We start from the raw sequence: 27,414 nt of genomic DNA on the forward strand, positions 1-27,414 counted from the left end.
TTTTTTTTTTTTTTAATTGTGAGGTCAGTTGAAAAGAGTCTTTCACTATCAAAAAAGAAAAAAAATCTTTCAAAGGCAAACTACAATACATTTGAAATTTACATCTACAGCAGTCTTCATAATTTCAGAAAATTATAGACAATAATTTAGCAGTAATACTGTTAGAGAAATTCAGATTTTGTTTGCTTTGAAGTGCCTGGTGAAAGAAAAATAATTTATATGTTTATTATAAGTTGTCGAAATAGGACAAAGGCAAAATTAAAAAAATCTTTCTGTGTACCCTCATCTCAAAAGACATTTCTTCTGCCAAAGTAATTTAATTAAATCACAGTTTAACTAGCTGATTTCACACATACAATCACCTATGGATGCAATACCACCACTAATGGAAGGCAGATGGTTCAGTCTTGAAGTCTAGTATATTGTGCTTTCTGTGGAGACTGCTCTTTGTTCAGAAGAAATAGTGCACTTCTCAACATTAAGATGATAATACAAGACTACTTTTATTTAGATAGCTCAGAAATGTTTTGCAGATAGCTTGTAGAGACTCTATACAGTATAGAAAAACAATATTCACTGCTTCCACACTGGAAACTGAGTGATCTCAATTCACCATGGAAGAGGAAGTTGCAGAAGTTCAGATTTTAACTTCTGCTGAATTCAGGGGAATTCACTTATGTATTCAGTAACATGACTCATACTTCCAAATCCAAGTGGAGTTTGGTCATATCGCACAGTACCCTACAGACAAGGCTATTGTATTTGCAAAGCACATTGTTTAACCCAACCGAGAGACATAATCCAATTTTTCACTTGTATCACTAATGCATTTTCAATATATACACTGGCAACAATTTGCAACTTATCTTTCAGCATTTAAAAATCATGCTCAGAATTTAAAAACTCTCTCCCCTGTTCCTGTGCTCCTCTTCAGGAAGAGGATGTTATTCAGAAAACAAAACATAAAAGACCAAAAAAAGAAGAAAGTATCACAAAAATGTTTTCAAAATACCTAACTTATTCAAATCTACTACATAAAATTTCCGAAGTTTTTAACTAAGTGCCACAATATTCACAACCCATTAAAGAGCTTGTACAGAACCTGCCTAGCTCACTTAAGCCTCTTTATGGCATTAGATACTGAATTTCATAATTGCATATGGAAACAATTCATTAAATACTTTTAATTAGTTAACAGCTTATGAACCACATGAACATTAACTAAAATGTTTCATGACAATTTAGAAGGAAAATCCATTACTTAAAGCAGTAAATTTAAGGATTTTTTTTTTTTTTAAAGAAAGAAAAAGAAGAGATACTACAAGAGAAGAAGGTGATACAGAAAGGAATTCACTAACCTCATCAGATATTTGTTGTGCAAGGCGTATTGCTACATTTCTTAGCATGCACTCTGAAGTTGGATTAGGAATGTTTTGTAGGGCATTTTGTAGCACCACTGCCTGGTCATGCGTAGCCTGGTTTATCTGGAAGAAAGTATTTCTTATGGTTATTTTTAGATGAAAAAAAGAAAGTAAGAAGATATGAAAATCTTAAGTTGCTTGGAAAGGTTTGGTAGAAGTAGATAAGATCTTGGAAGGAAAACTACTTACAGAAACTGCAAACACCAAGAAAAATAAGTCCCTTCATTTTCAAATAGATACCATGACATCTGAAGACACTGCATGCTACAGTGTACAATCAGAGACTTAAGAGAAGAGGCACTTGCTCAAAATTATTTAGGTTTGGGGGTTTGTTCATTGATCAGATTATTTCAAGTTAACAGAACATTTAGAATTACAATGCCTCCTTCCCTTTCTGTTGATGTAGGAAAATAAAGGGTTTGCTAAAACAATGGGTCTCCCTCTGGATTACCTGAATGTGTTCAGACAGAAAATGGCTGCAGCGTTCATTACAGTCAAGTTCCTTTTAAACACTTTTTAGAGCACTATTGAAAAACTTTCAAAACAGAAACAGCAGCAAGACAAGTTTTTATCTTTGCTGTAGTGATTTGAGCATAGAGTTCCTTCTTCTTGGGCTGGCAGAGCTTCATAGTTTTGACAGTTCAAATCTGAAATGCTTGTTTCCTTCTCACAGACAAACTTCCTTGAAAAGACTGTGTGCTGTGGTTACAAGTTAAAACTTCTTGTATAAAAGAGTTTCTTCATTTTTTAGTATCATTTCATCCAAAAAACCTGTCTCAAATGCTGTTCAAAAGACATACTCTGAAGTTGTTCTGTAACACCTCATGTTGGTCATATCCCTTTGCTCTGTCAGCTTCACTAAGATACTTGATTTGAGGAGCAGAATTACAGAACTCCCACTGAAGACTAATAGAGTTTACAGAGTCCATTAGCTATTGGAAGCAGGTTGTAAATAACCAAACACAATATATATTGGGGCAAACCAGGATCTATGTACCAGAATACTAACATTATTGATTCAACTTTCCATGAAAGCAAGGAAGAAAATAAAAATGTAAAAGGTCCTAGTGACAGCAGTAGACCAGTAACTGGAAGACTGCAGACAAATAATCTTGGTTACCTCATCCTCTTAAGTACTGATGGAAAGCCAAGACAGAAAGTTATGCTATGGCACTTATGCTTTAGATAAGCTAGATGAAAGGTAGTTACAAATCTCACCTCCCTTCCAAGGTGTAAGCTTATTGGTCCTGCAGCACTAAAAAGTATCAAGATCAAAGTCCTTCAAACAGGACGCTGATGACAGCAAGAATGACAGTGTTTTTTCCAACAAACCAGTTAATAATAAAGTTAGATATTTGCAACACTAAACAGTGGATGTCAGCAGTCATGTTACTACCTCCTTAGTAGTCAGCATATATCTGTTTCAAACAGTACTTCAACACTGTTGTTTCAAACAATACCTCAAGACACAACCAATGTTATCTGTGTTCCAAATAGCCTTTTGAGTAATTGTCATAAAACAGGGCAGCAAAATTTACTCATTTTAAATAGATGAAGGATAGGGTGGCAACCATGTTTTCTTTAAGATATTTCTACTACATTCTAACATGAGACATGAAAAGGGATCTTCACCTCTTAGTAATCATCAAGAGTTTTGATTTCCTTGAAAAAGAATCGGAAGAATGTACTCCACTGCTTCAGAGGTGGATCTCAGTAAATACTCTGGAAAAAAGTGCTCTGAACTGAAGCCCTCTATGTATCCTTGAGTATAAACTGACAGCTCAAACAACTATTTGGGATGGAAACTCACAAAATAAAAAAAAATATTCCACAAAGGACATTGGGAAATTTTAATTTTTGGCCTCTATGCTGTACATGTATTGAAAGAGGGCAGAAATAAAATCCTGACCAACAACGTATTTGTCCAGATGCAGAAAAACTAACTCGCCATATTAAACATGCATAAAGTCTACTACTATAGGCATGCAAGATTACCGTTCAGAACACCTGTGTTACACTTTCCCTTTCCAAATCTAAGAAATCTTAGGGCAGGACACCTTTCAACTATGAACACTTAACTCTGCAATGTACCTAGCTGTTCTCTGCAAGAACTTTCTACAAGCAATGAGCAGAACTAGGAATCTAGCAAGTCAAGGACATATTTTTTGGCAGAAAAAGGGCTGCCGTGACTCAACATCAATTACGTTGTTTTATGCTCTAATAACAACTTAGACATGCAAGAAATTCAGAGGTATATCCTCCAACAGACTCAACAGCTCAAAAGAATCAGAATTCAAAGACAGATAATGCTGCGGACAATATAAAAACCAGAGTACATTGCTATTTGCAGCAAGGAAGATTTGTATTACCGGTGAAATTGTACTTGTGCCTTCCACAACGGGCTGACAAGCTTCTGCCACAGCTCGAACGTGTCCATATCCAATTGCGGTTAGCAATAATTTGGCTATTTTTAGAGCATTAAGGTAGGCACCCCTTCGAGTTTCCATATCTGCGTTCGGCAGGAAGTTATTTCTAGTCAGCATGCTCAACACAAGAGGCAAACCACCACTTTTTAAGAAGTTGTACTGGAAGTCACTGGCATCTTCTCCCAGAGGTGCACTGGCAGGCATTAACAAGGCATAAACTACCTGCAGAACAAAATACAGAGTTAACTAACAGAAATGCACCAGCTTGAATGCAGATGATTGAACATGAGATTATGTTGGAATACTCATTAAGCAATGCTTTGACAGTACTGGCCATACACCAGTTTATTTCAGTAAATTGTTAAGTATTTTCAATTATTAATTTTAAACCAGAATTTGATCTGAGGCTTCCATGTTACAGAAAGGATTGCCAAAGACAGAGTTGAAGATTTTTAAAGAACAGGCAAAGCATCACAAACCTCTGTTAGATACAGCACTTGTGAGGCAGAAGGACCAAAGAACAGAGAATCAAGGGATGGACTAAGGCTGCTTTCCCCAAGCTTTGCATGATCTAAACAAATAGCTCTTAGTTTCTCAACTGTAGTGTTATCTGCAATAAAAACACAACTTTTAAACATTTTGTAACAAAACTAATCCAGAACAAGCCAGCAATATTTACAATTACCAATCTGAAAAATTTTAAGCGTATTAAAAAGTTGCAAAAAAAATGTAACTGACAGACAGGATCAGACTAGGAAGTGCTCTGCAATAATTATTTCTGTCAGTATAAAAGCGATCCTATTAATGCAGTGCTACAAAACTGCTTCAAAAGTACAATGCTTCTCCCCATTTTAACTGCACTGAAGTGCACTGTGGCACTGAACCTCAGTACCAACTGCGAACTACACAATTTTTTATGACAGACAAGAAGTAACTATTTGGGAAATACATTTACAATCCTAATCAGGATAACAGTCATGAAATACAGTATCAATAAAGTACCAGAAAGTGGAAAATAATCTCCATTTTCATTTCTATATAACAAATGGGAAATTATTATAAAGGATATTACAAGATAAAACAGGATAATATTAAGTTTTACCTGGTGGCATGAGCTTCATAAGAACACGTGCTCCATCTCTAAGAGGTGGCATATTTAGGCTACTGCCCAAGTCTGCAACTTGCCAAAGAAAAGAGATGTATCGAGGATGCAGTGACATGATCTTAAAATAAGCAAATTAAAACCCCATAAAAATCATTGGTTAAAGACAAAGTATAGGGAAAAAATGTTATTAAACTGTTCATTTCAGAATATGCTTACCACTCCAGGCAAACAGCTTTCAACTTCTGGATTTGGACCATCACTGTAGTGATTGCCATGGTTGCCCGGAGAACCAGTTGAAGAGTCAGAAGAACTATCTGGACTTGAGGGCATATTAGAATTTATCTGTGTAAGCTTAGCCGTAATCAGCTGAAAAACACAATCAGAGTTTTAATACTATGCAAAAATGAAGATTCTTCACTAAATAACCATCCGATATAATGTCAATGGCATCATACAAGGAGGAAAACCAGAACTAGAATATATTCACAAGAATAAGTGACCACATGCATGGTATTTTTCAAGCATTTACAAAAGGGAATTGACATATGAACTGATGTAAATAAGCAACCTGCAACACTTACCGTCTTATCTTTGAGATTCAACTGCCCAATTAATTTTCTGTCATCTGCAGGGTCCACCAGCTCACCACCAATGAACAGTTCTACTTTTGTGTGAGCACTGTTGGCTTTAATACGATTGAGAATACAACGCCGTACTTGGCCAATTGTGTCATTGGTATGAGACCAAATATCCAGATCTTCCACCTGTCGGCCTTGGTTTGGAAAACGAACTACCAGTGTGATATGTTTACCACGGAAAGCTCTGAAAATAAACAAACCAGAGAAAGTTATTTTTGCCCTCATGAAATAAATTATTTTTCCTGCTGTATTTTGTGTTACAGCAATCACAGAACCACAGAATGTCAGGGATTGGAAGGGACCTCAAAAGATCATCTAGTCCAATCCCCCTGCCAGAACAGGGACACCTAAATGAGAACACACAGGAAGGTGTCCAGGCGGGTCTTGAATGTCTCCAGAGAAGGAGACTCCACAACCTCCCTGGGCAGCCTGTTCCAGTGCTCCGTCACCTTCACCGTAAAGAAGTTTCTTCTCACGTTTAAGTGGAACCTCCTGTGTTCCAGCTCACACCCACTGCCCCTTGTCCTATCATTGGGCATCACTGAGAAGAGTCTGGCTCCATCCTCCTAACCTCAAATCTTTACTTATGGTGATATACTCCAGCAATTACACAAACATAACATACAGAGTAACTTTCAAGAAGACACACTCAGCACAACTGCATTAAATTTATGGTCAACTTTACAGTCAGGTTAAGAACATTGACAGAATTTTTAAAAGGCTCTTATGAAGCTTTAGATCTTTCCTTGGGCTTGTAGAAATGTGCTTTATTTGCTAATTTGCACATTTAAAGCTCAATCAGACTGGCAACTATGTTTAGCAAAACAACTCAATTTTAAATACACCAAAATCAGAAAAAGCCATCGAGTCACCAAGTCTTAATGCCTCCTGGCTGTCAAAAGCTGTTAAAAGTTTTATATTAGAATTCTAATTTTAAAAATAAAAATGCTTTTAAAAAATTTAAGAGGTCAAAGAAGAAGAAACATTTTCACACTAGCATTGATCACACTTTGCACAACAGCAGGGAACTCACTAGGAAAGATGTGCCCAGATAAGCCAAACAAACTAATCCTGTGCAACAAAAAAAGGTAAAAATTCCTCATAAAAGCTCCTTGCTAACAAGACCTATGAAAAAGTTAGCCTCACCAAATAAGCAGCCCATATAAAAAAGATGCACCCACAATCAACAAGAGAACTTAGTTGGGACTAATCAATATATACAATAAAAATGCTGTAGGAACACTGAAAATTACTGATGCATCATGAAAAAACAGCAACCTCTCTGATTTTCTTGACAAAAAGACAATTTAAAATAAGGGGATAACAAACCTCCACCATGTCTAAAAATATGTTAGCTACATCATAAATCCATTGCAATCTCAGTGTGTTCCTTATATATTTTTGAGACATCCCACAGAAAGCAGCTACTAACACTGGAACATTTAAACAGTTTTCTGTTCGGCTTTTCTCCCTCAGGAATAAGGTATTTTGCTTGTGAAAATACCTACACAACACTGGATTCCTTTTTCTTTCTACCAAAGACAGCGTTAAAGAAGGAGCAGCCAGGTTTTAAGCTAAGTTTTTACTCAAGGAAAAGTTTAAGAGTGAAGGTATAGAGAAAATAAATATACTTCAAAGTGCTGTTCTCTTCTTCCCCTTTTTACAAGGAACTTATACTATGATTATTTCACTTGGAGACAATCCTAAATTTAAGCTTGCAAAATAAGATTAGCATCTCTGTAAACAACTCTGGAAGATGAAGATCTACATGAACAACATGTTTTTTGTATGACAGTACTATGAAGCTTTGCCCATCCTAACTTAAAATATGGTACTGTTTTTAATAATTATCTGAAAAAATTAATACATCCAAAACAATCTAGCCACAAGGTATGTACATTGTGCCAGTTACAGAACAAAACACCAGAAACAAGTTTATCCTCAGGTCTGCTGTCCCTTTTATATCTGCCTGTATTTGCCTAATCTTTCAACTTTTTTTTTTTTTACTACAGATCATGTTCGTGTATTAGCAAAGAAAATGGAATTTTGAAACTCTATAAATACATTCCCTGAACAGAAATCCTTCAGAATGTAAAAATCACAAAGATATTACTAATATTTTAGTTAACAGAAATCAAAATCACAGTAGTGCATTTTCACACATACCTTGACATAGGTAGAATAGTTCTTTCTTCGTGGTAATCACTGTCACATTCATTGATATACTCTCTTAGAACAGTTAGCACTCTCACCATTCGTATTGCTTCTTGTCTTGCACAATTGATACTGTCTTTATCTCCATCCAACACGCATAATGTATCATAGGAGGCTTTTAGACGATCAAAACAGGACTGAATGAAGTCTTCATGAATTGCTACCTAATTACAGAAAAAAATTGGTGTAATTACAAGAAATATTAAAAAATACCTTTTCGGTAGGATAATCCAATGGTAGAAGCAAAACAAAAACAAAAATCCACCACCAAAAAACCCACCACCAAAACAAAATCAGGTAAGTTACTCTATAAAATTGGTTTATTCTATTTTAGAATAAACTCCCATTAATAAATAGTTCTAATTTAGTGTGCACTTCAAAAATCTCGCATGTCATCTTGCCTAAGTAGCTGTAATTGTCCAGTGCAAACTTGCACTTAAATAGAAAAAGTCAAAGTTTGCACAGAGAACACTAAATTGGACTTCTCTTACTCGTTTCCTCATACTATATTAAAGAAACCCTAGCTGAGAATCTAGTACAGGTTAACTTACTTTGCATTAAGAGTGAACACAGAACATTTACAGACCACCAGAACAACTATGCAACCCCCTCCCCACCCCCAAATCACATTACCCAGTTCCAGATACACTCTCTTCCTGCATGAACTCAGAAATGTATTCTGAGCTAGATTCAGTACAGTGGCAGCTGCAGCAAATCTCTTCCTTCTGCCTGATATCTAACATCTCCTTGCTCCTGACCTAGACTGACGTAAAACCTACAGTATCACTGTAAAAAGTCTGCAGTGTCTCCAGGAAGCCGTGTGCAACAGAAACACCAGGAGTCATAGCTACGGCAGTAAACCACAGCCCAGGAACCACCTTCCTTAAGAGGCAGCTCAGGAGTAGAGGCATTATCAGCCCACTGAAGCAAAATCCCTGTGTGCATGTTAAGTAAATCCAACATTTCCCAAAGTATCAGATCTAACTATGTGCAGATAGACAGATCTATGCACGCTTAGTAAGCCCAGACCTATAGCAAGAAAGAAGCATACAGCCCATCTGCCACTACAGTCAGATCAAGCTTGATCGGCTGTAAATGCACCACCCGGAGCAGCTGTGCTCTATCTACCAGACTGGCAGCTCTGAAGACTATAAAAGTGGTTTTGAGGACAAGTATGAAAATTAGAGTTTCAAGAAATACAACTGGTAAGCTACCAATCAGAGATCATCTGAAGGACAATTCCCAACCCCCCCAGTCTGTGAAATCCCAACAGTTCACTTCCTCTGACCTTTCAGAACTTATTACCTCTCCTTTCTGCCCACTGAAACACAGCTCCCAGCACATACTAGTGTAGGGAGCTAATATCTGATTTGCTAGAGCTCAGCTTGACCGTTGTATTGAAACTCTGTGACCCTTTGTAACGGACATGACATAAAAAAGCATATAGATTAGCTTCTGACAACACTCAACAGACCCATCCACTGAACATACTAGTACAAATAAATACCACAATCGGAAGTTCAACAAAAGGCTAACCTATGTATATCACATAAATTAGCTTCTGAATAGAAAGAGTAAATACGACAGAACTATTTAATCTGAAAAATTTATCAGAATTTAGTCTCCAAATATTAGAAAAAACTCTTTAATTCTGTATCTGACCAGAACCTGATGGCTGGACTCAGGAGTATACTCTACAAAACATGAAAACTATTCTCTGTTTTCAAAGCTTTCAAATATAAAAATATAACCGAATTGAATTTTATCACTGTTTTTCTATCATATTGTATTCCACTTTTCTTGTTGCTTGTTTGGTATTTTACCTGATTAACTTGTAACCTTGGGCCAAGATTAGTATAGATCTCTTTAAGAAGATCTATTGCTCTGTTTGCGATGTCATCATTTCCCTGAATCACAACCTAGCACAATTAAAAAAAAAAAAAAAAGCATTAGGACATCTTAAAACTTTCTAGCATGAAATTTAAAAACAAAACCACTACACAAGGATCTTGAAACAACAGTATGTCTAATTATTTTATGAGGTGAAACTGACTAAAACACTTAGTTACAAAATACAATCAATATAGCAAAGTTAATTATATAAGAATCAAAATTAAAAATTAACTAGTTTAAAGGCGTTCAGAGTTAACAAAAAAGACTAATGCTTTATAAACAGAATAAAACTAGTGTTGATATATTCATCTTCATAGTACATACCCATTTTCACTAGTTTCAGAGACTAAGACAATATTTTTTTTCAGATGCTTGAACAATCTACACCAAAGATTTAAAATAGAATTTTAAATTATTTAAATTTCTGTGAGCGGATGGAAAGGGGACAGGCAAATGAGTTCTGTTTCTAACCTGATAATCTAAATTTTAATTACTTGCCACAAGGTCTGAAAGCAGCCCTGACAGACAGGCCCTGCAGGATACTGAGCTGAAGCTTCATGAGTTCTGTCATACTGCCAAACAGCAGGGCAGGTCCAAATAAGTTGATTCCCACAACTAAAACATGCTAGCATTATGCGGGCACTATGAACACAAGCACTGTGTGAAAACTTATCTGTATAAAAATATTATAATATACTTTTGATTTTAACTATTATCACCATGATTGAAATACCTAACCCTTCAACAAGCCACAATCAAAATTACTGAAGACTGCTGCTTTATACACGGCACGTTTTAAAAAGCATGACAACCATGCCAAAGCGTGCTACTGCAGGTTCTAATGCAGCTCCTGAAAACCAGAAATACTCTGAAAAAATTAAGTATCAAATCAGATACTGATGTTTTTCACTAACAGATTTGGCAAGCTTTAGAAAGGTACAATCTTCTTATTGAAAAGCTATAAACATGTTTAGGTAAAAGGTTGTGGATTTAAGAGAAAGAATCAGACCAGTGATCACTTAGAATCATAGAATGATCTGGGTTGGAAGGGACCTTAAAGATCATCTAGTTCCAACCTCCCACTGCTGTGGACGGGGTGCCAACCACTAGATCAGCAGGGCTGCTCTCAATGAGTTCTTCTCCCATTCTGTACACATACCTGGGGTTGCCCCAACCTAAGTGCACAACCTTGCACTTGGCCTTGTTGAACCTCATTAGGTTCTCATGGGCCCACTTTTTAAGCCTGTCCAGGTCCCTCTGGATGGGATTCCATCCACCTATTGTATCAACTGCAACTTGGTCTAATCTAGAATCGCTCTAGCTTACCATACCAGAATGAATGACATGAACTAGATTATCAAGCACTCAAAACAAGTTCAATCCTAATGTGCGCGTGAGAGAGAGAAAAACCTACAGATAATTCACCTGGAATGATCCCTTATTCTTCAACAGTATAGGCAAATTTTTAATCTAATGCATACACAAATATAATTGATGTTTCAAATAACTTTCGATTAAACATAAATCTGCAAAGTTACCAACCTGCATACTTGCTGGGAAAAGAGTGGAATCAATATCCATGCATTCAGCTTGAAAAAGTAGCTTTTTGTAATTTCAGTCTATAACTACCAAATTACACAAAATTTAAAAAGAAATTGAGAAAGACTCAGCAGTTAACCTTTCAGATGCTTCCTCCAATTAACTCACCCTCCAAAGGTAGTCTAATCCTATTAATTCCAGATCATCCATCATATAGGCTCGTCTTTTTGCTACTAGCTTTCCTTCTCGACAGTTCACAGCTTTGAAGAAACGTTCAAAACATTTCATTCCATTTTCTGTTAATAGGGAAGGATCCAGCTGAAGCACATTATTTTCAAAGAAGTCCTTATTAATGTCAGGGTCTAAGTCTGGTTCATCCCCCATTAGTTTGGAATACCATTTAAAACAGGCTTCGCGATCACAAAGATAAACCGCATTTTCAGCTAAACACTTCCATATTTGCTTCGCCTGAGGGGCACAGAGCCACAGCTGACCATCCTTCAACAAAAATCTTGAGCAAAACAAAAAGACAATTAACAGCACTGTCTAATAGACATCTAGAGTTACAGTTCAGTAAAAAGTACAGGTAAAAAGGTGAATACGCATATTATACATGTATATATCAAAAGTATGACCCCCAAAACATCATTTATATCAACAGTCCACTCATAATTAGCCCCATGATTTCTTAGTAAGTTTGAATGATCAAGACCTTATAGTCCAAACAAAAAAGGAATAAAATTCAGCAAAAATTGTTTTACACAAAAATACCAAGCGTTGTTCAGATATTATATACAAACAAATGCACATCTCCTAATGTAAACCATTGAGTTTAAACGTCAGGTCACAACACAAGAGATTAAATTACTTCTGTAATCATTCACTATGTTTTGGCACTCTCTTTAGCAAAATTACAAAATAAAGTATCAATTCTATGGAATAGAGCAAGAAGCAGAAGTCAATGAACTGAAAATTTTTCTTTTTGTTTAAGTATGTTTTTAATTTATGTTAAATTAATATTAAAGAATTATTAAGAACTTTTCTTACTCAAAATCTTTTCTATGTGAAATAAATCAGTGACTAAGTTATGGCACTGCTTTTCAGAAATCGCTACCTACATATTTGAAAAATTTGACAAATACACTTGACAGCAATGGGACTTCATAAATTCCTTTATATTAGCAACTAGTGAACTTAAATTTAAGGAAGTTACAATTTTTAACAATGCAGGAGTGATAAGTTAAGTCTGCTATCCATATGCCATTGTGTAATTTCATTAAACAGTTGTTTAACACTTCAGTTTAATTCATAAAAATTATTGGTAAAATTTTAAAAAGTAAAAAAAAAAAAATCCACCCTTAGAAAACAAGTAAAAAATACTCCAGAACTTGACAATTTATGTATTTTTACTTGTTTAATGAAAGTTTAAAACAAAGTATGAAAAAGTTGAGACAGATATAGCCTAAAAAACATCAACATACTGAGCAGAGATCCTTTATTGTCTGATTTTACTCAAACAGCAGCTGGTCAAAAGTCATCCAATTAATTTTTTTATTCTAAAATCTTTTTAAGGCTCAGTTGCTGACAACCTAACATGACTGTCTGACAAAAGTATGTGTCAGTTTATGATCATGAATTTAAATCTGTTGTGGTACAACAAATAAGGCCACATGGACATATTCCTACATGGAATATTTTAAATTTTCAACTAAGTATGGTAACTGTATCCATATGCACATTGTATTCAAGTCAGTAGGGTTCTGCACACAGACAAGCCATAAGAATCTTAGTGCAGAATCATAGCCTTGGATTGCAAAGATTTTAATAAACTTTATTTGAAGGATATTCCAACACTAGCACAGAAGCTCTCTGGGGGAAAAAAAACCCAAAACACCAAAACCAAAACCATTCACTGTATTTTTGCATCTGAGTTTTGGAAGTAGTTAACACAGCAACTTAAAGCTAGATAAGAGAAAAAGATGCCAGGTTTGTTTGTTTTTTTTTCTTTAAAGTATTCTTACAAAAGTTAAACAAACAATCAAGTTAAAACTAACCGTAAGAAGTTAAGTCGCTCCTGTACTTCCTGCACATGACTGTATCTGCTTCCTGGTCTTACAGTCTGAGGATCATATTCACCATGCTCTGCAAATATAAAAAGTTTTATTGGACAATACATTCAGAAAACACATGCTGACACTAAAAGACAAGACGTGTTTGAAGACTTGTTAGTCTGAATATCATTAAAGTCACCCAAAACACACTATGCTTTCAGTAAGGTGTAAGAAAATAATTTTCATCACCCTGCTACCACTTAATATTTCATCCTAAATTATAATAGGTACAGACAAAGACTATGGAGGTCTATATCACATCAACAAACAATTATGCAGATACATGTGTTCATCATTCAGTATAATGAACATGTTACAGAACAGTTAAGAACCTGTGTTCTATTTATTTGAATAAATTTTTCCTTATTTCAAGAAGCCAGTTTGAAGTCAGAATCAGTTAAAATAAAAGTACATCAAGGACATAATTCAGATTATTCAGTGTTTTTTTCTGAGGATGCTTTAGTTTCATTACAGAGCACCTTTTCCAAAATTTCAATTTTCCATTTTTAGGGCTTCTCCTCTCCAGAGGAAATCATGACTCCAGTTCTTTAACACCTTTATAAGTAGCTATATATGTGACATCACTTTGAAGAGGGAAGTATACAATAGCTTGATTTACTGCAAGTTTTCAAGTACAAAAACCAAATGGCTGCAATACTGACAAGCTTGAAAATGAAGTAGTTGAGTAACTGAAAGTAAGGCAAGACGTCAAACTCTTACTTGCATTTTATCAAAACTTGGCATAATGTTTTGTTTAACAAACAGCTGTTTGCTTCACAGGAACTTGGTTCTGTTGTGGTTTCATTTGGTTGTTTTTTGGTGTGTTTTTCTGTTGTGGATTTTTTTTTTTTTTAATTAGAGATACAATCTAGATCTGTACTTCCACTATTTTGATCTGTACTAGTAATATTTCATCATTACACGTTTGTTACGATAGCTCCATTATGAACTAATCAATGTTATATTTCTTATCTGCAAAGGTACACAGGTTGCATTTAACTAAGATGACCCAGCTGTGGGAGACTGTATCACAACAACATCCAGACTCAGTAAAATTTATCTTCAGAACTGAAAATCAGTATCTCCTATTATATCGGGGGTAGGGAGACAACACAGACACACCCCAAAACAAACAAGTTTTACAGCTGAAGTGCATCATCAGTGTTTCAAAATCAGGAGAGAAATAGTTGTCATACTGCTCTCTATATTCAAGTGCAAAAGCTATGTTAGCTTAAAAATCAAAGGGAAAACAGAAGACGAGCAGTTAACTGTTGTCTAGAGAACCGGACACACTACATTCACCAGAAATCCTTCAGAAGTTTAAATTATAATCCTAATGAAGTGAGCATAAATGGGCAATTATAAAAAAGAAATGTGAAAAAAAATCTGAAGAAATAATACAGAAATAGAAGAATAGAAATTATTTAATTACTAGAAGCTGAAAACTTGTAAAATATGCTGTGGGTCTAGCAGAAATAAAAATTGCAGTAGGTAAGTACATTGCATAGAAATTAATTACTTCAGGTGTTAGGTGTTTTGGGTGGGTTTTTGTTTGATTTTGTGTTGGGGGAACGTGGTTCTGTTCATTCATTTTAACTATGGGGACTATCTGGGCTTTTTTTTCCTGAATAGAGATTAATTCACAGACACAAGTGTCAACAGTGGCAATGACAGAAGAGTTCAAGTATTGAAGGCCAGTCAGTTGCCCAAAGGCAGTATGTATGTACTTAAGAGTTCTGAACAACTCTGCACTACAAAAAAACCTCAGTATCGCTAAATATTCTCCATCTCAGCTTCTTTCTATGTTTGCCTGATTTATTTTCTGCACTGTGCATCTCACAGGAAGTCCAAGTGCAATCACCTTAAAAATTCTTTCTACGTACAGGAGCAGAAGAATGAACAGGGAAATTATAGATCAAAAAATGACTGGTTGAAAATTTAATTAGTGGTAAACACACAGAGCAGATCATATGCCACAACTTCTACAAATAATTACATTTCATTAACACTTTGGATTTTTTTATTACTTCAGAATAGAAGATAAATGAGAACTGGCTAACAATCTTTTAAAATTTTCAAAAGGAGTTTGATAAATAGTCAAAAAGATGAAACTGTGACCTCCTTCTTCGGTACTACACAATGTAACAGCAGTTGTCTCATCTCACAGAGGGCTTTGCAGAGTTGGAGGAAAGGATGAGTTCAGTAAAAAAGAAAGCCATAGATCGTGGAAAAAATTCTGTAACATAGGTTAGGCTTTTCTTTAACCTTAAAAAGGCAAACATATAAAAGGGAGTATGATAGAAAACAATATGCATGAGTGAATAACGAGAATAGGAACACTGTTCTCCATCACAGAATGCAACTATGGAAGCCTTCAAGGAAAATAAAAATATTACAAATTAAAAAACAAAAAACAAAAAAACAACCCTCACCAACACCACAACAACAACAAAAACCCCACAAACACCCACCCCAATTATTGTGGCATTAACTGACAAAAATATCTGTGGGTAGTTGAAATTTTTTTGTTTGACTTGCGCTGTTCGGATGTTTGCCTTGGATTTTCTCCCTCTGCCTCAGTCACCTTCTCCAGTTAAGCTTAATTCTACACCTGTCGGGTTTTTTCCTTCTTTCCTCACAATCATAATTTTCTTTCTTCTCTTTCCATTTATTCCCTTCTCTGTCTTCTCCCACCTCACCCCCAGCATCTTTACTCCTTCTCCAGGAAGGTACGGAAGGCAAACTTCACAGTGCTCTCTGTTCTGTTCTATTTAGTATATAAAACTGAAATTGAAAGATAAGTTGCACAGGAACTGTGTACTTAGTACCGTATCTGGAACATTAGGAGATACTTTCTGGCTGCCCCTAATCATGTAATAAAGCATCTAATAAAAAAAATCCACACTATTGTTTATCTGTTTTTGTACTCTGATGCAAACGAAAGGTTCTGCAGAAGCTTCCTCTCAAGAACGCACAATTTAATTGTTGTATAATTAACCTTAAAATCTTTGCACACTTGTAATTCCTATTGTGCTGAACATATTTATATTACTGCTTTACTAAGTCATTATAGCGGGGGAGGGGCAGGGCAATGGGAGGTGGGTTTTGGCACAATAAAAAAATCGTGCAAGAGATCAGCCTAATCTTTCTACCAAAGTCATCAACAATTTGGTAAGTTAACAATATTGTTAAAAATGACCTTTTGGCTTCAGAGTTCTAAAATAACAGAAATTCACAAGTAATAGTTCATACATTAATAGTTATGCATCAATATATCTATTTTTGGACAAAGACAACATTGCATTAGAATACAGTTGTTGATTTTGTTTCACCCCAGATTTCATCATTGGCCAAAGTCCAAGAGAAAGAGAGAATCATAGATTCTAAGCTATCCATATAGTTAAGATACAAAGTTTATAATAAACGAAATTGCATTTTTGCATCACTACAGCAAAGTTAAAGAGCAGACCAACAGCTTACAGAATTTATATGAAATAATACTTGCTCTATTCCACCTTCCTGGAGAAGACTAAGCTTAAGATAGTACAGCTTCAGAACAGGACAAAGAATTTAGTATTATTTTAACATTAATTTGCACAATGCTATCATTAATTAAGGAACTTAGAGTAACTCCCCTCATGTATTCCTGAATAGAGAAACATAGCTGCAGTATGCAGATTTAGCTTAAATGTCGTTCTCATTGACCTATACCTGGCTGAAGCTATCATCTTCATATAGCACCACTATTCAAAAAACTCTTCGAGGACCGATTTTGGATATCTTTTATCAAGTACTCCAAAATTCAATGAATTCCAAAATTAAAGATGTCTAGACAACTTACCCAAGCCCTGAAAGACAGACACATATGCTTTACAACGTGCAAATACCCTGTCCTCTCCGAACAGTCTACACTGAACTCCTTCGTAACATACTGTCTCACTTTTGAGATATAACTGAAAGGTGGGTAGGATGTTATGATGCCAGGGTAGAATGGTCCTTCCGAGTACCAGTCAGTAAAGCAGATGGGGGAGGCAGGGTGTTAAACTCCTCCTCTCACTTCTGTTGGCTTAGTTCTATACATAAAGTACAGTGGTCCAGTGTAACAACAAGCTTCCTGGTCCATCATTCTCCTTCACTTCCCTACTTCCACCTCAGTAGCTAGAAAGCTAATCCATAAGAAGAGTGTAAAGTCATCAGTGAAGGGCTGAGTTTAGCCCAAAATAGATAAATACTAACGTGATGTGCTGCCAAAGTGTTGCTGATAACAAACACAGTAACAAAGCAAAACAGGATCGGTGCTGTATGGTAAAAATAAACAGCATCCACTGGTTTAAAGTCCTTCTCCCTGACAAATTCCAAATTTCTCCAAATTTCTGGAGAAAAGGAGGGTGAGGGGAGACCTCATTGCTCTCTACAACTACCTGAAAGGAGGTGGTAGCGAGGTGGGTGTTGGTCTCTTCTCTCAAGTAACTAGTGATAGGACGAGAGAAAATGGCCTCAAATTGTGCCAGAGGAGGTTTAGATTGGATATGCATGGCAGTGTTGGGTTGACAGTTGGACTTGATCTCAGAGGTCTCTTCCAACCCTAATGATTCTACGATGCTGTGATTAAACAGAGGTGATTTTAAAACTTCTCAAAGGAGCCTACAAAAATTCAAAATTAGAAGTGGGACAAAATCCAAGATTATTAGGACTTTTCACAAAAATAACCACCCTAAGTTAAGTAGGGGCAAAGTTATGTTTATCAATCCACAGATAAACGAGAGCTGCCACTTCCCCCATTCTGTTGTAAAACACACCATATTTTCAATAATGAAAAAAATGTTTATGTTTTAAGCTTTTCTTGCCCAATCAGACACCATAAAGCCTATCAACCCCACAGATGTTAAAAATTTAAACAAACTTAACAGATATTTCATTATGAGAATTTGCTTTTAACTCCATTTTTAGCTGGAGTTTTCATACATTCTATTTATGAGGTAATTTTTATTTTAAAACTTACCTTTAGCATACTGTCTCATGCCTTCCATATAGGCAGAGAGATTTTCTGCAACCAATGTAACTAGGGCATGATTGTGCTGAAGTTGATTGATTAAGTCATGTCGGTAAAACACATGGGGACTTCGCTGAGTTTGACTGAAATCAAAATAAAAATATTATAGGAAAAGCAGAGAAGTCTTGCACCTAACAGCTTAGAAACCAATTTAAGAAACTCATCTTTGATGCAAGTTCCAAATTTTCCTAAATGATCTCTAACAGAAAGCACATTAAGTCTCTGACAATATTCTTCTTTTTTCTTCTGACACATCAACAGTTCTTACCAGTTATTAAAAGCAGTTAATTAATGAGGATTATACAGTTACAGTATGTATGAAAAATATCAAAGCACTCCGAGCAGCTCAATATGCTGGAGGGAGAATATCTGCAACAAGACAGGAATAGAAATACATACCTGCCCACAACTGCATAGTAAAGACAGAGACCCTCAACTGTAGTATAACTACAATAAGAATAACCACAGTTTCTTCCACATCCATCTGATATTCTTTTCCAAATTTAATATTAAAACACTAAAACTAGGTCAACTTTCAAAATGAAAGCTAATGGTCTTAAAACTATAGTGAAAGAACACTAGCCAATAATCATGTCAACTCTCAACACTTCAAAAAAACTGCACAACTGGACACTGTTTGGTTTTTCCAACAATACTGATCTGAAAAAATGTTGGTACAAATATAAAAAAGGAGAGTTATGCAGAGTACATAGTATTAAGAAAAAACTTATCAATGTTATCAAGGTCTGACCAAGAATGCTGCTCGTAAACAATACTAGACATATTTAGATTACAAAAGCAAACTGCAACTGAAAATACGGAGCTTGGGTCCACAATCCACATGCCATGAACTCTATCAAATTCTAGAACTTAGGAACTCATCACCTCTGCAGAATAGTCTCAAAATGCCTTAACTGTAGATAAGAGCACTGATCTTGGCAGCATAAAAATGCAAACTTCCACTGCTCTTCCGTGGTAAAGAGGAAAAAAAAAAGTGGTGAGGGAAGAGAGGTGTTCCTCATTTTATTTTATTTATACAGAAATAAAATTTATTTATTTACATATTTATAAAAGAAATAAAATTTCCTCATATATATTTATCTATACAGCATGGAGACCCTGTTCCTTCATAGGAAACAGGGTCTCCATACTACATGACCTACAAGACTTAAACCCCCCAGACTTTTGTCAGAGGGAAAACAAAACAGATGGAAGCGTGAAGGAAGAAAATGTACAGGACTTAATATAGCCAGAAAGAATATCCTCCGTTTTCACTTTGAGAAACTTTCCAGTTACACTTCACTCCATCTCAGCCAACCCTCCTTGCTCAGCATAAACCAGCAGCAAAAAACAGCCAAAGACTAAATGTCTCTATTTTAGTGGCGACCCGAGATGTTACCTCTAGATAGAGATGCATTTACAAAGGATAACAGTAAATAAGAACAATGACTATTTGGAAAATACATATGATGAAACAACTACAGGAACAATCAGAAGCAAGACGGCATATTTTGCAGAATCAAGCTATTGGAGTGTATATTTATATACTTATGATATTATGCATTTGCATCCATCTTACAAAGTACAGCAAAAAGAAAGTTGTATTGACAGAAGACTAAAAAAATCTTCTGCACTAGACATTTTTACTTTTCTTCTTAACAACGTGCAGAAACAGTAAATTTGGACACATGGATTCATCTTGGTAAGCAACTACTTCTAAAAGCTCAATAATTGTACAAACCAGACTTATGAGCTCTGAGTTGTGAGTTGTTACGTAGCACTTGTGAGCAAGATGCAAAACGTTACTTTGATCATCTGCTAGGATGGAGTCAAAGGCAAGATTATTATTGCCCTTAGGCACAGAAAAAAGCTCATCTGACATGACCCTCTAACATGCTTTCTACAATTGAAGCAAACTCCACGTGCAACTATAGAATTATTGCTTAAGCATCTGAGGTTAGGATATATGAAGATGTTGCCATTGGGACATATTCCTTTAATAACACTCAGGCTGAGAAAAGTGAAAAATTGAAGTTAACAGTAAAACTCATCTTTCCATTCTGTTTCTACTAAATGGATATCAAAAGTCAATGTATAAGAAGAAAAATCAGCATTTTGAAATGGATGCTAAAGTACTCTGGAAATACTAAAGAGGACATTTAATAGTTAGAATGTATGCTTATTTGCTAGAAAAAATATTGCAAAAGTGACAAAGGCAAAATTCTAAACAACTTTTTTTTTTTTTTTATTATTATTTATCAGCACATGTAACTTCCCCAACATAATACTGCACTGTAACTCAGCTTTTGAAGTTGAGAGTTGTTCTACTACATGAACAAATGCTATGCACCAGTAAAAGCAGACATTAAAGGTCCACATAGCAGTGGCCAAATCCAGCACATTCTACTACTGAGGCTAAAGTGACTTGCAGTTAGCATCAGTGTTGCATTGAAGCACTAATAAAAGCCCTAAACTCTTAGAGAAGGTCCTCTCAATACTCATTTAATTCTTCTGGGCAAGTATTCAGGACACCAATCTTCTAATGCTTGAGTACATACAAGTTAAACTTAAGTGCCTGAAATTGGTCTACAGGAGGCTCTATCTCCATCAGCCAACACAAAGAAAATTAAGGTGATTAGTTATCTGTATGTTAAAGGTTAGTATGTTGAGTAATAAAGGTGACTATTCCTTAATATTACTAAGTATCCTTGCAACTAAATAAGAATTCTTTTCTTAGGCTCTTGCAAATCTGGTTAAGCTGAACTTCCCCAAACATGTAGCATTTCTTTCTGGTCAGTGAGTTAAATTTTGCCAAAGCAATTGTATAACCGATTTGTCACTTTGCTCAACTGCATGAATAACGAGCAACAATTAAAATCCTCCTCCGCAAAAAAATTTTTACAGTGCCAATGGCATAAGGTAATTTATACTTATTTTTGCCAAGAATCAGCAGCCTCAGTTGTTCTGGACCAAACTTTTATTTGCCAGTGCCAATCAACTGAACTACCCTAAAAAAGCAGTATATAGATGATGAGATTAATGTTGTACACAGAAAGCTCTGTGAAATGTTTGAGGCACTTGTCACAAACATCTGCTCCGATTTATTTTCAATCCAAAATCCAAATTTACTTTCAATCCAAAGGATTTTAGAGATTAAAGTTTTAAGTCCGATAAGGTAAACTGATAGGAACAGGTATCAGATGCACGCATTACAATTTCCACACTGTATCAATGTTAAGTTATCAAAAAAATCAGAGGAACTGGAAAGTCACTACTTCAAAATGATGTTTTCACTCACTAGGTCTCCCAGTCACCTGAGAAGCAACACTACCGGACTACAAGAACTCCCTCTCCAGTACATTGATAACAAAGGCTTCTCCACAGGAAGAGGCCTTTGTAAGTCCCTTGATTAAAACCTTTAATTCAAAGTTTACTTTCCTGCCATATATGTTTCCAAATTCTGTAGAAAAATTAGGTACTATTACATACTGCAATGCAGATTTCCCTGAAATCTGCAGAATGGAAGAGATGATCTGATAAAAAAGGCGAAATATTCAAGACATCTAACTGTACATATACAGGGAACCTAAATTTAAACAAAAGAGGCTAGGTTCCTCTGAAGATTAATTCAGAGCAGAAACCTAATGAGTGCCTTGAATGAGCTCTGCTTCAAAAATAACTTAAAGCATATCCTCTTTGTTAAGGCATTTAACTTTAACAAGTAACATGAATAACCAGGTAGCTACATTCCCCTAGATCTCACAGCATGTAAAAGGTTAAGGACTCCAAGACACAGAACACAGACTTATCTGGTAGTAAAAGCAGGTAACTTGTGACCTTGTTGGAAAAACCTCAAAGAATCATGAATGTGAAACTGTAAAGGATTAAAATGTTATGAAAATTCAGGAAGATGTTGCAAACAAAATGAATAAAGAAACCTTCAAAAGCCAGGAATGCAATATTATCACAGCTCCTTAAATGGTATCAATGAGACAACAGCGTTGTGTAAACTGAAGGCTTATTTTCTTCAACTTTCCCTGCCTTGATCCTTCTTGTAAGCAGACTATAATAGCAACACTGATTTGAATAGTTTACCTGCCTACAAGAATTAAAACAAAGCAATTATGTAACACTGATAAGCAAATAACATTTTTCTGGAGTTTCTAAAAATTCTGATGTGGATACAAAAACAGCTAAGTGCACAGAATCTCAGATACTTCTGTAGTGGGAAGACATTTAAAATAACGAGAACAAGAACATATATTTTAACAAGTCCAAACAGTCAATGGCTTTTATTTTTTTCTTCCTTAAAAAAAAACAAACAAACCAAAAAACCCCCACAAAACAAAACAAAAAATCCAGTAAAAGAAATGCAACACATTTCTGATCTCTTCCATTCAAGAGAGAGAATCAGTATTTTACCCAGAAAAAAAAAAAGGTCACCTCTGATTGCAAGTACATAAACTAGATGACCTGTATAAATGTTATCATGAAAGATTAGGGATAGGTGTGTATGTGTGTGCATATACACATATATGCACATAAAATGTATTTATACATTGTAAGCTAATTCTATTGTTAGGCAAGAAGTCCATGGATAACAGAAAAACAAATCCAAGTTTTCCACAGATCAGACTATTATTCTAAAAATTAATAAAAGCACACCTGAGGAAACAGTTAACGCTCTCTTACTGAGCATAGGTACCTGAATTTTAGAGCCTATTTATACATATTAAAACAAATGCAAGAACATCTTCAAACATAAGTTATGATTCCACCTAAGCATTCCGTGCCTCTGGTAAAAAAAATAAATAAAAAATTAGCCTCATTCCAACCCATTCAACTTTTAACAGACAAAATTTTATTTGCATTCCATTCTTACCTCAAGTTTTGTGGTGCTTCACCAAACAAACTGCAAATTTCTCTAATTTGTTTCAGTGCAGGAATGACCCATTTGTCATTTGTGCGAAGCTCTTCTATAAAACGATCTATCCACTGGATCTTTTGTGTATCTCGATCCTTAAAGAACAAGAGTTTATAATCAAAACCAAGTGTACTGCAGAAACTACCATCATTCCCTTACTTTAGTTTCCAATATAGAATAGAACATACAAAGCCACACAAATACTAGATCAACTGAGTTCTGGAGCATACAAGCAGAAGAAAAGTATCTGAGCAGCATTACATGTTGTCAGAAGCTAATCAGTGTGTTACAAGCTCTCTGCCTTGAAGCACTCAAGCACTCAGTACATATTTAAGAAAACCTGTAGCTAGATAGGATCATCAGTGTTTAAATAATTTGCTCTTTAAAATCTTTCCCTTCTTTCACTTATTTCTATTCACTGCTACTCAGAGTAAACTGCTATAAAATACCAAGAAGCAATGAGAAACTACTTCTTAACAACTAAGAAACAAAACCTGCCAGCAAGACAGATAATGGATTAATTTCTAACCACAATGAATTATTATTCTGGCAGACTTCTGCAGAAGTTTGGGTGGAGAAGGAGAGTGCGCAGTTTTCACTGTCCTTTGCTAGGTCACAGAAACACAGAATGTCAGGGGTTGGAAGGGACCTCAGGAGATCGTCTAGTCCAACCCCCCTGCCAAAGCAGGTTCCCTACAGCAGGGAGGAGGAAAGGAAGTTGCACAGGAAAGCGTCCAGGCGGGTTTTGAACATCTCCATAGATGGAGACTCCACAACCTCTCTGGGCAGCCTGTTCCAGTGCTCTGTCACCCTCACAGTAAAGAAATTTTTCCTTAAGTTTGTGTGGAACTTCCGGCGTTCCAGTTTTTTGCCCATTGTCCCTTGTCCTGTCACCAGCCACCACCAAAAAGAGCCCAGCCCCATTCATTTCGCCCCTGCACTTCAGGTATTGATAGATAGGACTTACTGAAAAGAAAAATCCCCACCCAAACAAATTAGCAGTTGAGTTTGGAAAAAAGCAAAGACAGGAAGTGGACAGCTTTTCCTTTCTCCCTATTTACTTTGGTAGTGTTCTTTTCCAATTCCTCCAATGTGGTGATTACAGTACATTGCCAATTGGAACAAGACAGGCAAACCAGGAACTGTGTTATTTAAAATACGTCCCATAACATTGGATGTTGGTAGAATAATACAAATCTATGATAAGGAACATTTTTGTTAAATAACCAAATCCTTTGAATTTTTCATGGCGTGCGAAAGGAAACTGCCTGTGACTGATTTCACAAGAGAACATACCAGATTACTCACCTGTGAACAACTGTAATCTAAGATTTTAATATGGGCACTAAGAGCCTGGTCCATGATATCAACTGGTACATCATCACTATGAGCCAAATTCCACAAAAGGTTCAGTACTTTGTGTGCCATCACACCATCCTTGTCATCTTCTGCAAGACGACGAATTAACTCAAGTAGTTTCTCACGCTGTTTCTTGCTTGCATTTGTCCAACTTGCCTAAGAAAATATTTTATTTGATATGAAAACCAGTCTTCTTTTTAATTCCACATGTAACCGGCACAATTAACAAACGATGCAACAATAAAGTGATGCAACTATATAAAGAACTTTCATATTAATTACTTCCATTAAAAATAAATAGCGCATTGGATCAATACGTAAGTCAGACACAAGTGAATAGTTCTTCTAGTGTTTACAACTAAAGTGTATTCAACTTGAGACTTACAAAAAAAAAAAAAATCTTTATTTAAAGATCACAGATGGGCTTGTAAAGTTAACATTACCCATCGACAAGTCCACCAACAGTCAAAACAGAGAGGACTCTGCTGTTTGTTGCAAATGTTTTCTCAAAACTCCTGTGCTTATACTTAAAAGACTTCTTAAATAGCTTACGACAACTAAATGAGTAAAATTTTAATATCTCTTGTGCCTCTGAATCTGACTGAAACAAATGTCCTCTGCATTAAGTTAACCTTTTTCTGAGTAAGTTTCCAATATAACACAACTTCATATCCACCTCGCAAGGTCAGACACATCTTGTGACAGTTTACACACAGAATTTCTGAGCATTTAGTTCAGTATCTAGATTACAGAGTATCAGATGCATATTCACCAAACTAGAGGTCCCTCATTAAGAGGAGCACAAATTGCATGTAAAATGTGACTATAATGCATTTATCTAAAACCACAAAACAGTCTACAAAGTTGATTTTCACCTTATAGTACAGCAGATCATCTCCTAAAAGTGAAACAGTAAAACGAGCCAGACAGCACCACTACTGGAAGCTACCAATGTTAATGCAGCATCCAGAAAAAGCCAGTGCATAATAGACTTTCAGAAGCAAGTTGTTTTGTGATTTCAATCAAATCATTGTACGTTTATAAACATTCAACATTATCATCCTGAGACTGTTTCATTCTCTATGTTCGTTAACCAGAGGAAAAAATATTACAAGGTAAAGAGGAAGTTCTAAGAGTGGGGAACAGAAGTCCTTGATCGCCTCTACTTAAAGATTCAAAGTAGCAATGTGCAGTAAACTTGGTAATGCTAAGAGAAAAAACACTGTTTACTAGATCACCAACACTTAATAATCTGGAACAAATGAAAAAAGGTATTTAAGATAAGTAACTTATTTTATTTGAAAAAATCAGTATTCCTAGGATTGCTAAATGTCCCTTTAATACTGTAGGCCTTAAAAGATGTGTATTACCCAAAAGCATTTAAATCAGAAATAAAACTATCAATTAAACTAGCATAACTAGCCTTTGCTTTAGATAGGAAGTAAATTGAAAATCTCACAATAAATGCTCATTAAAAAATAGCACAATCTAGCATTTCTAATATTAAATATTACAGACTGTTGCTACACATTGAGAAGTCTTTCAACACAAGGGAACTGCCCATATCTAAAATAAAGAGAAAGTAGACTTTAAAAGAGTCACAAATCTGTATCCAACTTCACAATCCATTTCCTGAATACAGTCAAAATATACAGTTACCTTAAAACAATCAAAAAGGTGATCAAGCTGTTCAGGAGAGAAATCCCAAGCTAATTTTGCAAGGAGATCATGTACGTTTTTTACAATGGCTTCATGCTTTCCTGCCTGTCAAGAAGACAAAAAGAATCCATCAACATTTGTAGCAATCCATATTAAGTCAAGCAGCAAGACATCCTACATCATTTTTACAAGAAGACTATTTGAGGTGACTAGAAAGAAAAGCTGGTGCTGTGGGAGCAGCACGGCAAACCACATACTTCCTTCACTGACACAACATTCAGATTTCCCTTGTATGCTTTTTACATGTGCTCTGTTTGTGTGCACACAAGTATTTATTTAGAATACAAATGCTGCAGTGTCACAATATTTACTTTTTTAACAAAATCATGCTGGGATAGTAGACAATAAGGTCTAAAAGGGTATTTTAACTTACAAATCAATATTTTAATTTAACGTAAATTTAGTGTTTGTTTTTTTGGTGTTTTTTTTTAAAGAAAGGACTCAAAATCCACTTCCTCAATGAATTTCACTGAGCGTGTTTTAAGCTGTAAAACCATTTTTAGTTATTTACACATAGTTTCTCAGGCTGAAGTACTTCCTTTGTGCTAGCAGATTCATGAACAACCAAATCTTTCTATTACAAACAACCTGTTGGCAGACAATGTCTTGAAGTCTAGCAGCTTATAAACTTACAAAGTCTAACAATCAAACAACTAATGGCAAGATGCTGAGTTATATACTAGACACAGTTTTAAATGAGAGTTTGGTGTATATCACAATTCTGACATTTAAGGAAGACAGTATGGAAAAAACAGCTAGCTCAATTTTGAGTCTGGGCAAGAAGAAAATTTCCTTCCTACAAATCTGCACTGGAAAAGAACAATTTTGGACTAAGTCAATCAATAGCTGATTTACCGTAGAAACGTTTCCTGTAACTGTGGAGTAAAAAATGCAAACCAAATACCTGAAAAACAAACTCTGATGTAACTAATCTTTTACAGTATTAAAAATGCATGCATGAGGAGTTTTGAAATTAATTTCCTTCTAGAAGCTCCACCAGTAGTGCACTTAA

The 27,414-nt window shown here is 35.5% G+C and overlaps 1 protein-coding gene across 1 annotated transcript in view; it reads right to left on the bottom strand.

Annotated features, from left to right (window-relative positions):
* Positions 1–1,340: 1,340 nt before the first annotated feature.
* The window catches only part of LOC104522193 (probable ubiquitin carboxyl-terminal hydrolase FAF-X), a gene marked incomplete at its 3' end in the record, with an annotated part of 41,324 nt that continues 15,250 nt past the window's right edge, over positions 1,341–27,414 (bottom strand). The window contains exons 10-23 of the mRNA XM_010164414.2: positions 26,343–26,447; positions 24,633–24,839; positions 23,283–23,419; positions 18,350–18,483; positions 13,291–13,378; positions 11,405–11,747; positions 9,628–9,723; positions 7,757–7,968; positions 5,534–5,774; positions 5,169–5,318; positions 4,950–5,070; positions 4,327–4,457; positions 3,791–4,069; positions 1,341–1,484 (exon numbers count right to left, since the gene is read on the bottom strand). Of these exons, the coding sequence (XP_010162716.1) occupies positions 1,341–1,484; positions 3,791–4,069; positions 4,327–4,457; positions 4,950–5,070; positions 5,169–5,318; positions 5,534–5,774; positions 7,757–7,968; positions 9,628–9,723; positions 11,405–11,747; positions 13,291–13,378; positions 18,350–18,483; positions 23,283–23,419; positions 24,633–24,839; positions 26,343–26,447 (2,388 nt within the window). The remainder of the gene's footprint in view (positions 1,485–3,790; positions 4,070–4,326; positions 4,458–4,949; positions 5,071–5,168; positions 5,319–5,533; positions 5,775–7,756; positions 7,969–9,627; positions 9,724–11,404; positions 11,748–13,290; positions 13,379–18,349; positions 18,484–23,282; positions 23,420–24,632; positions 24,840–26,342; positions 26,448–27,414) is intronic.

This window comes from Antrostomus carolinensis, unplaced genomic scaffold (assembly GCF_000700745.2).
Source record: "Antrostomus carolinensis isolate BGI_N321 unplaced genomic scaffold, ASM70074v2 scaffold6833, whole genome shotgun sequence".
Lineage (NCBI taxonomy): Eukaryota > Metazoa > Chordata > Aves > Caprimulgiformes > Caprimulgidae > Antrostomus > Antrostomus carolinensis.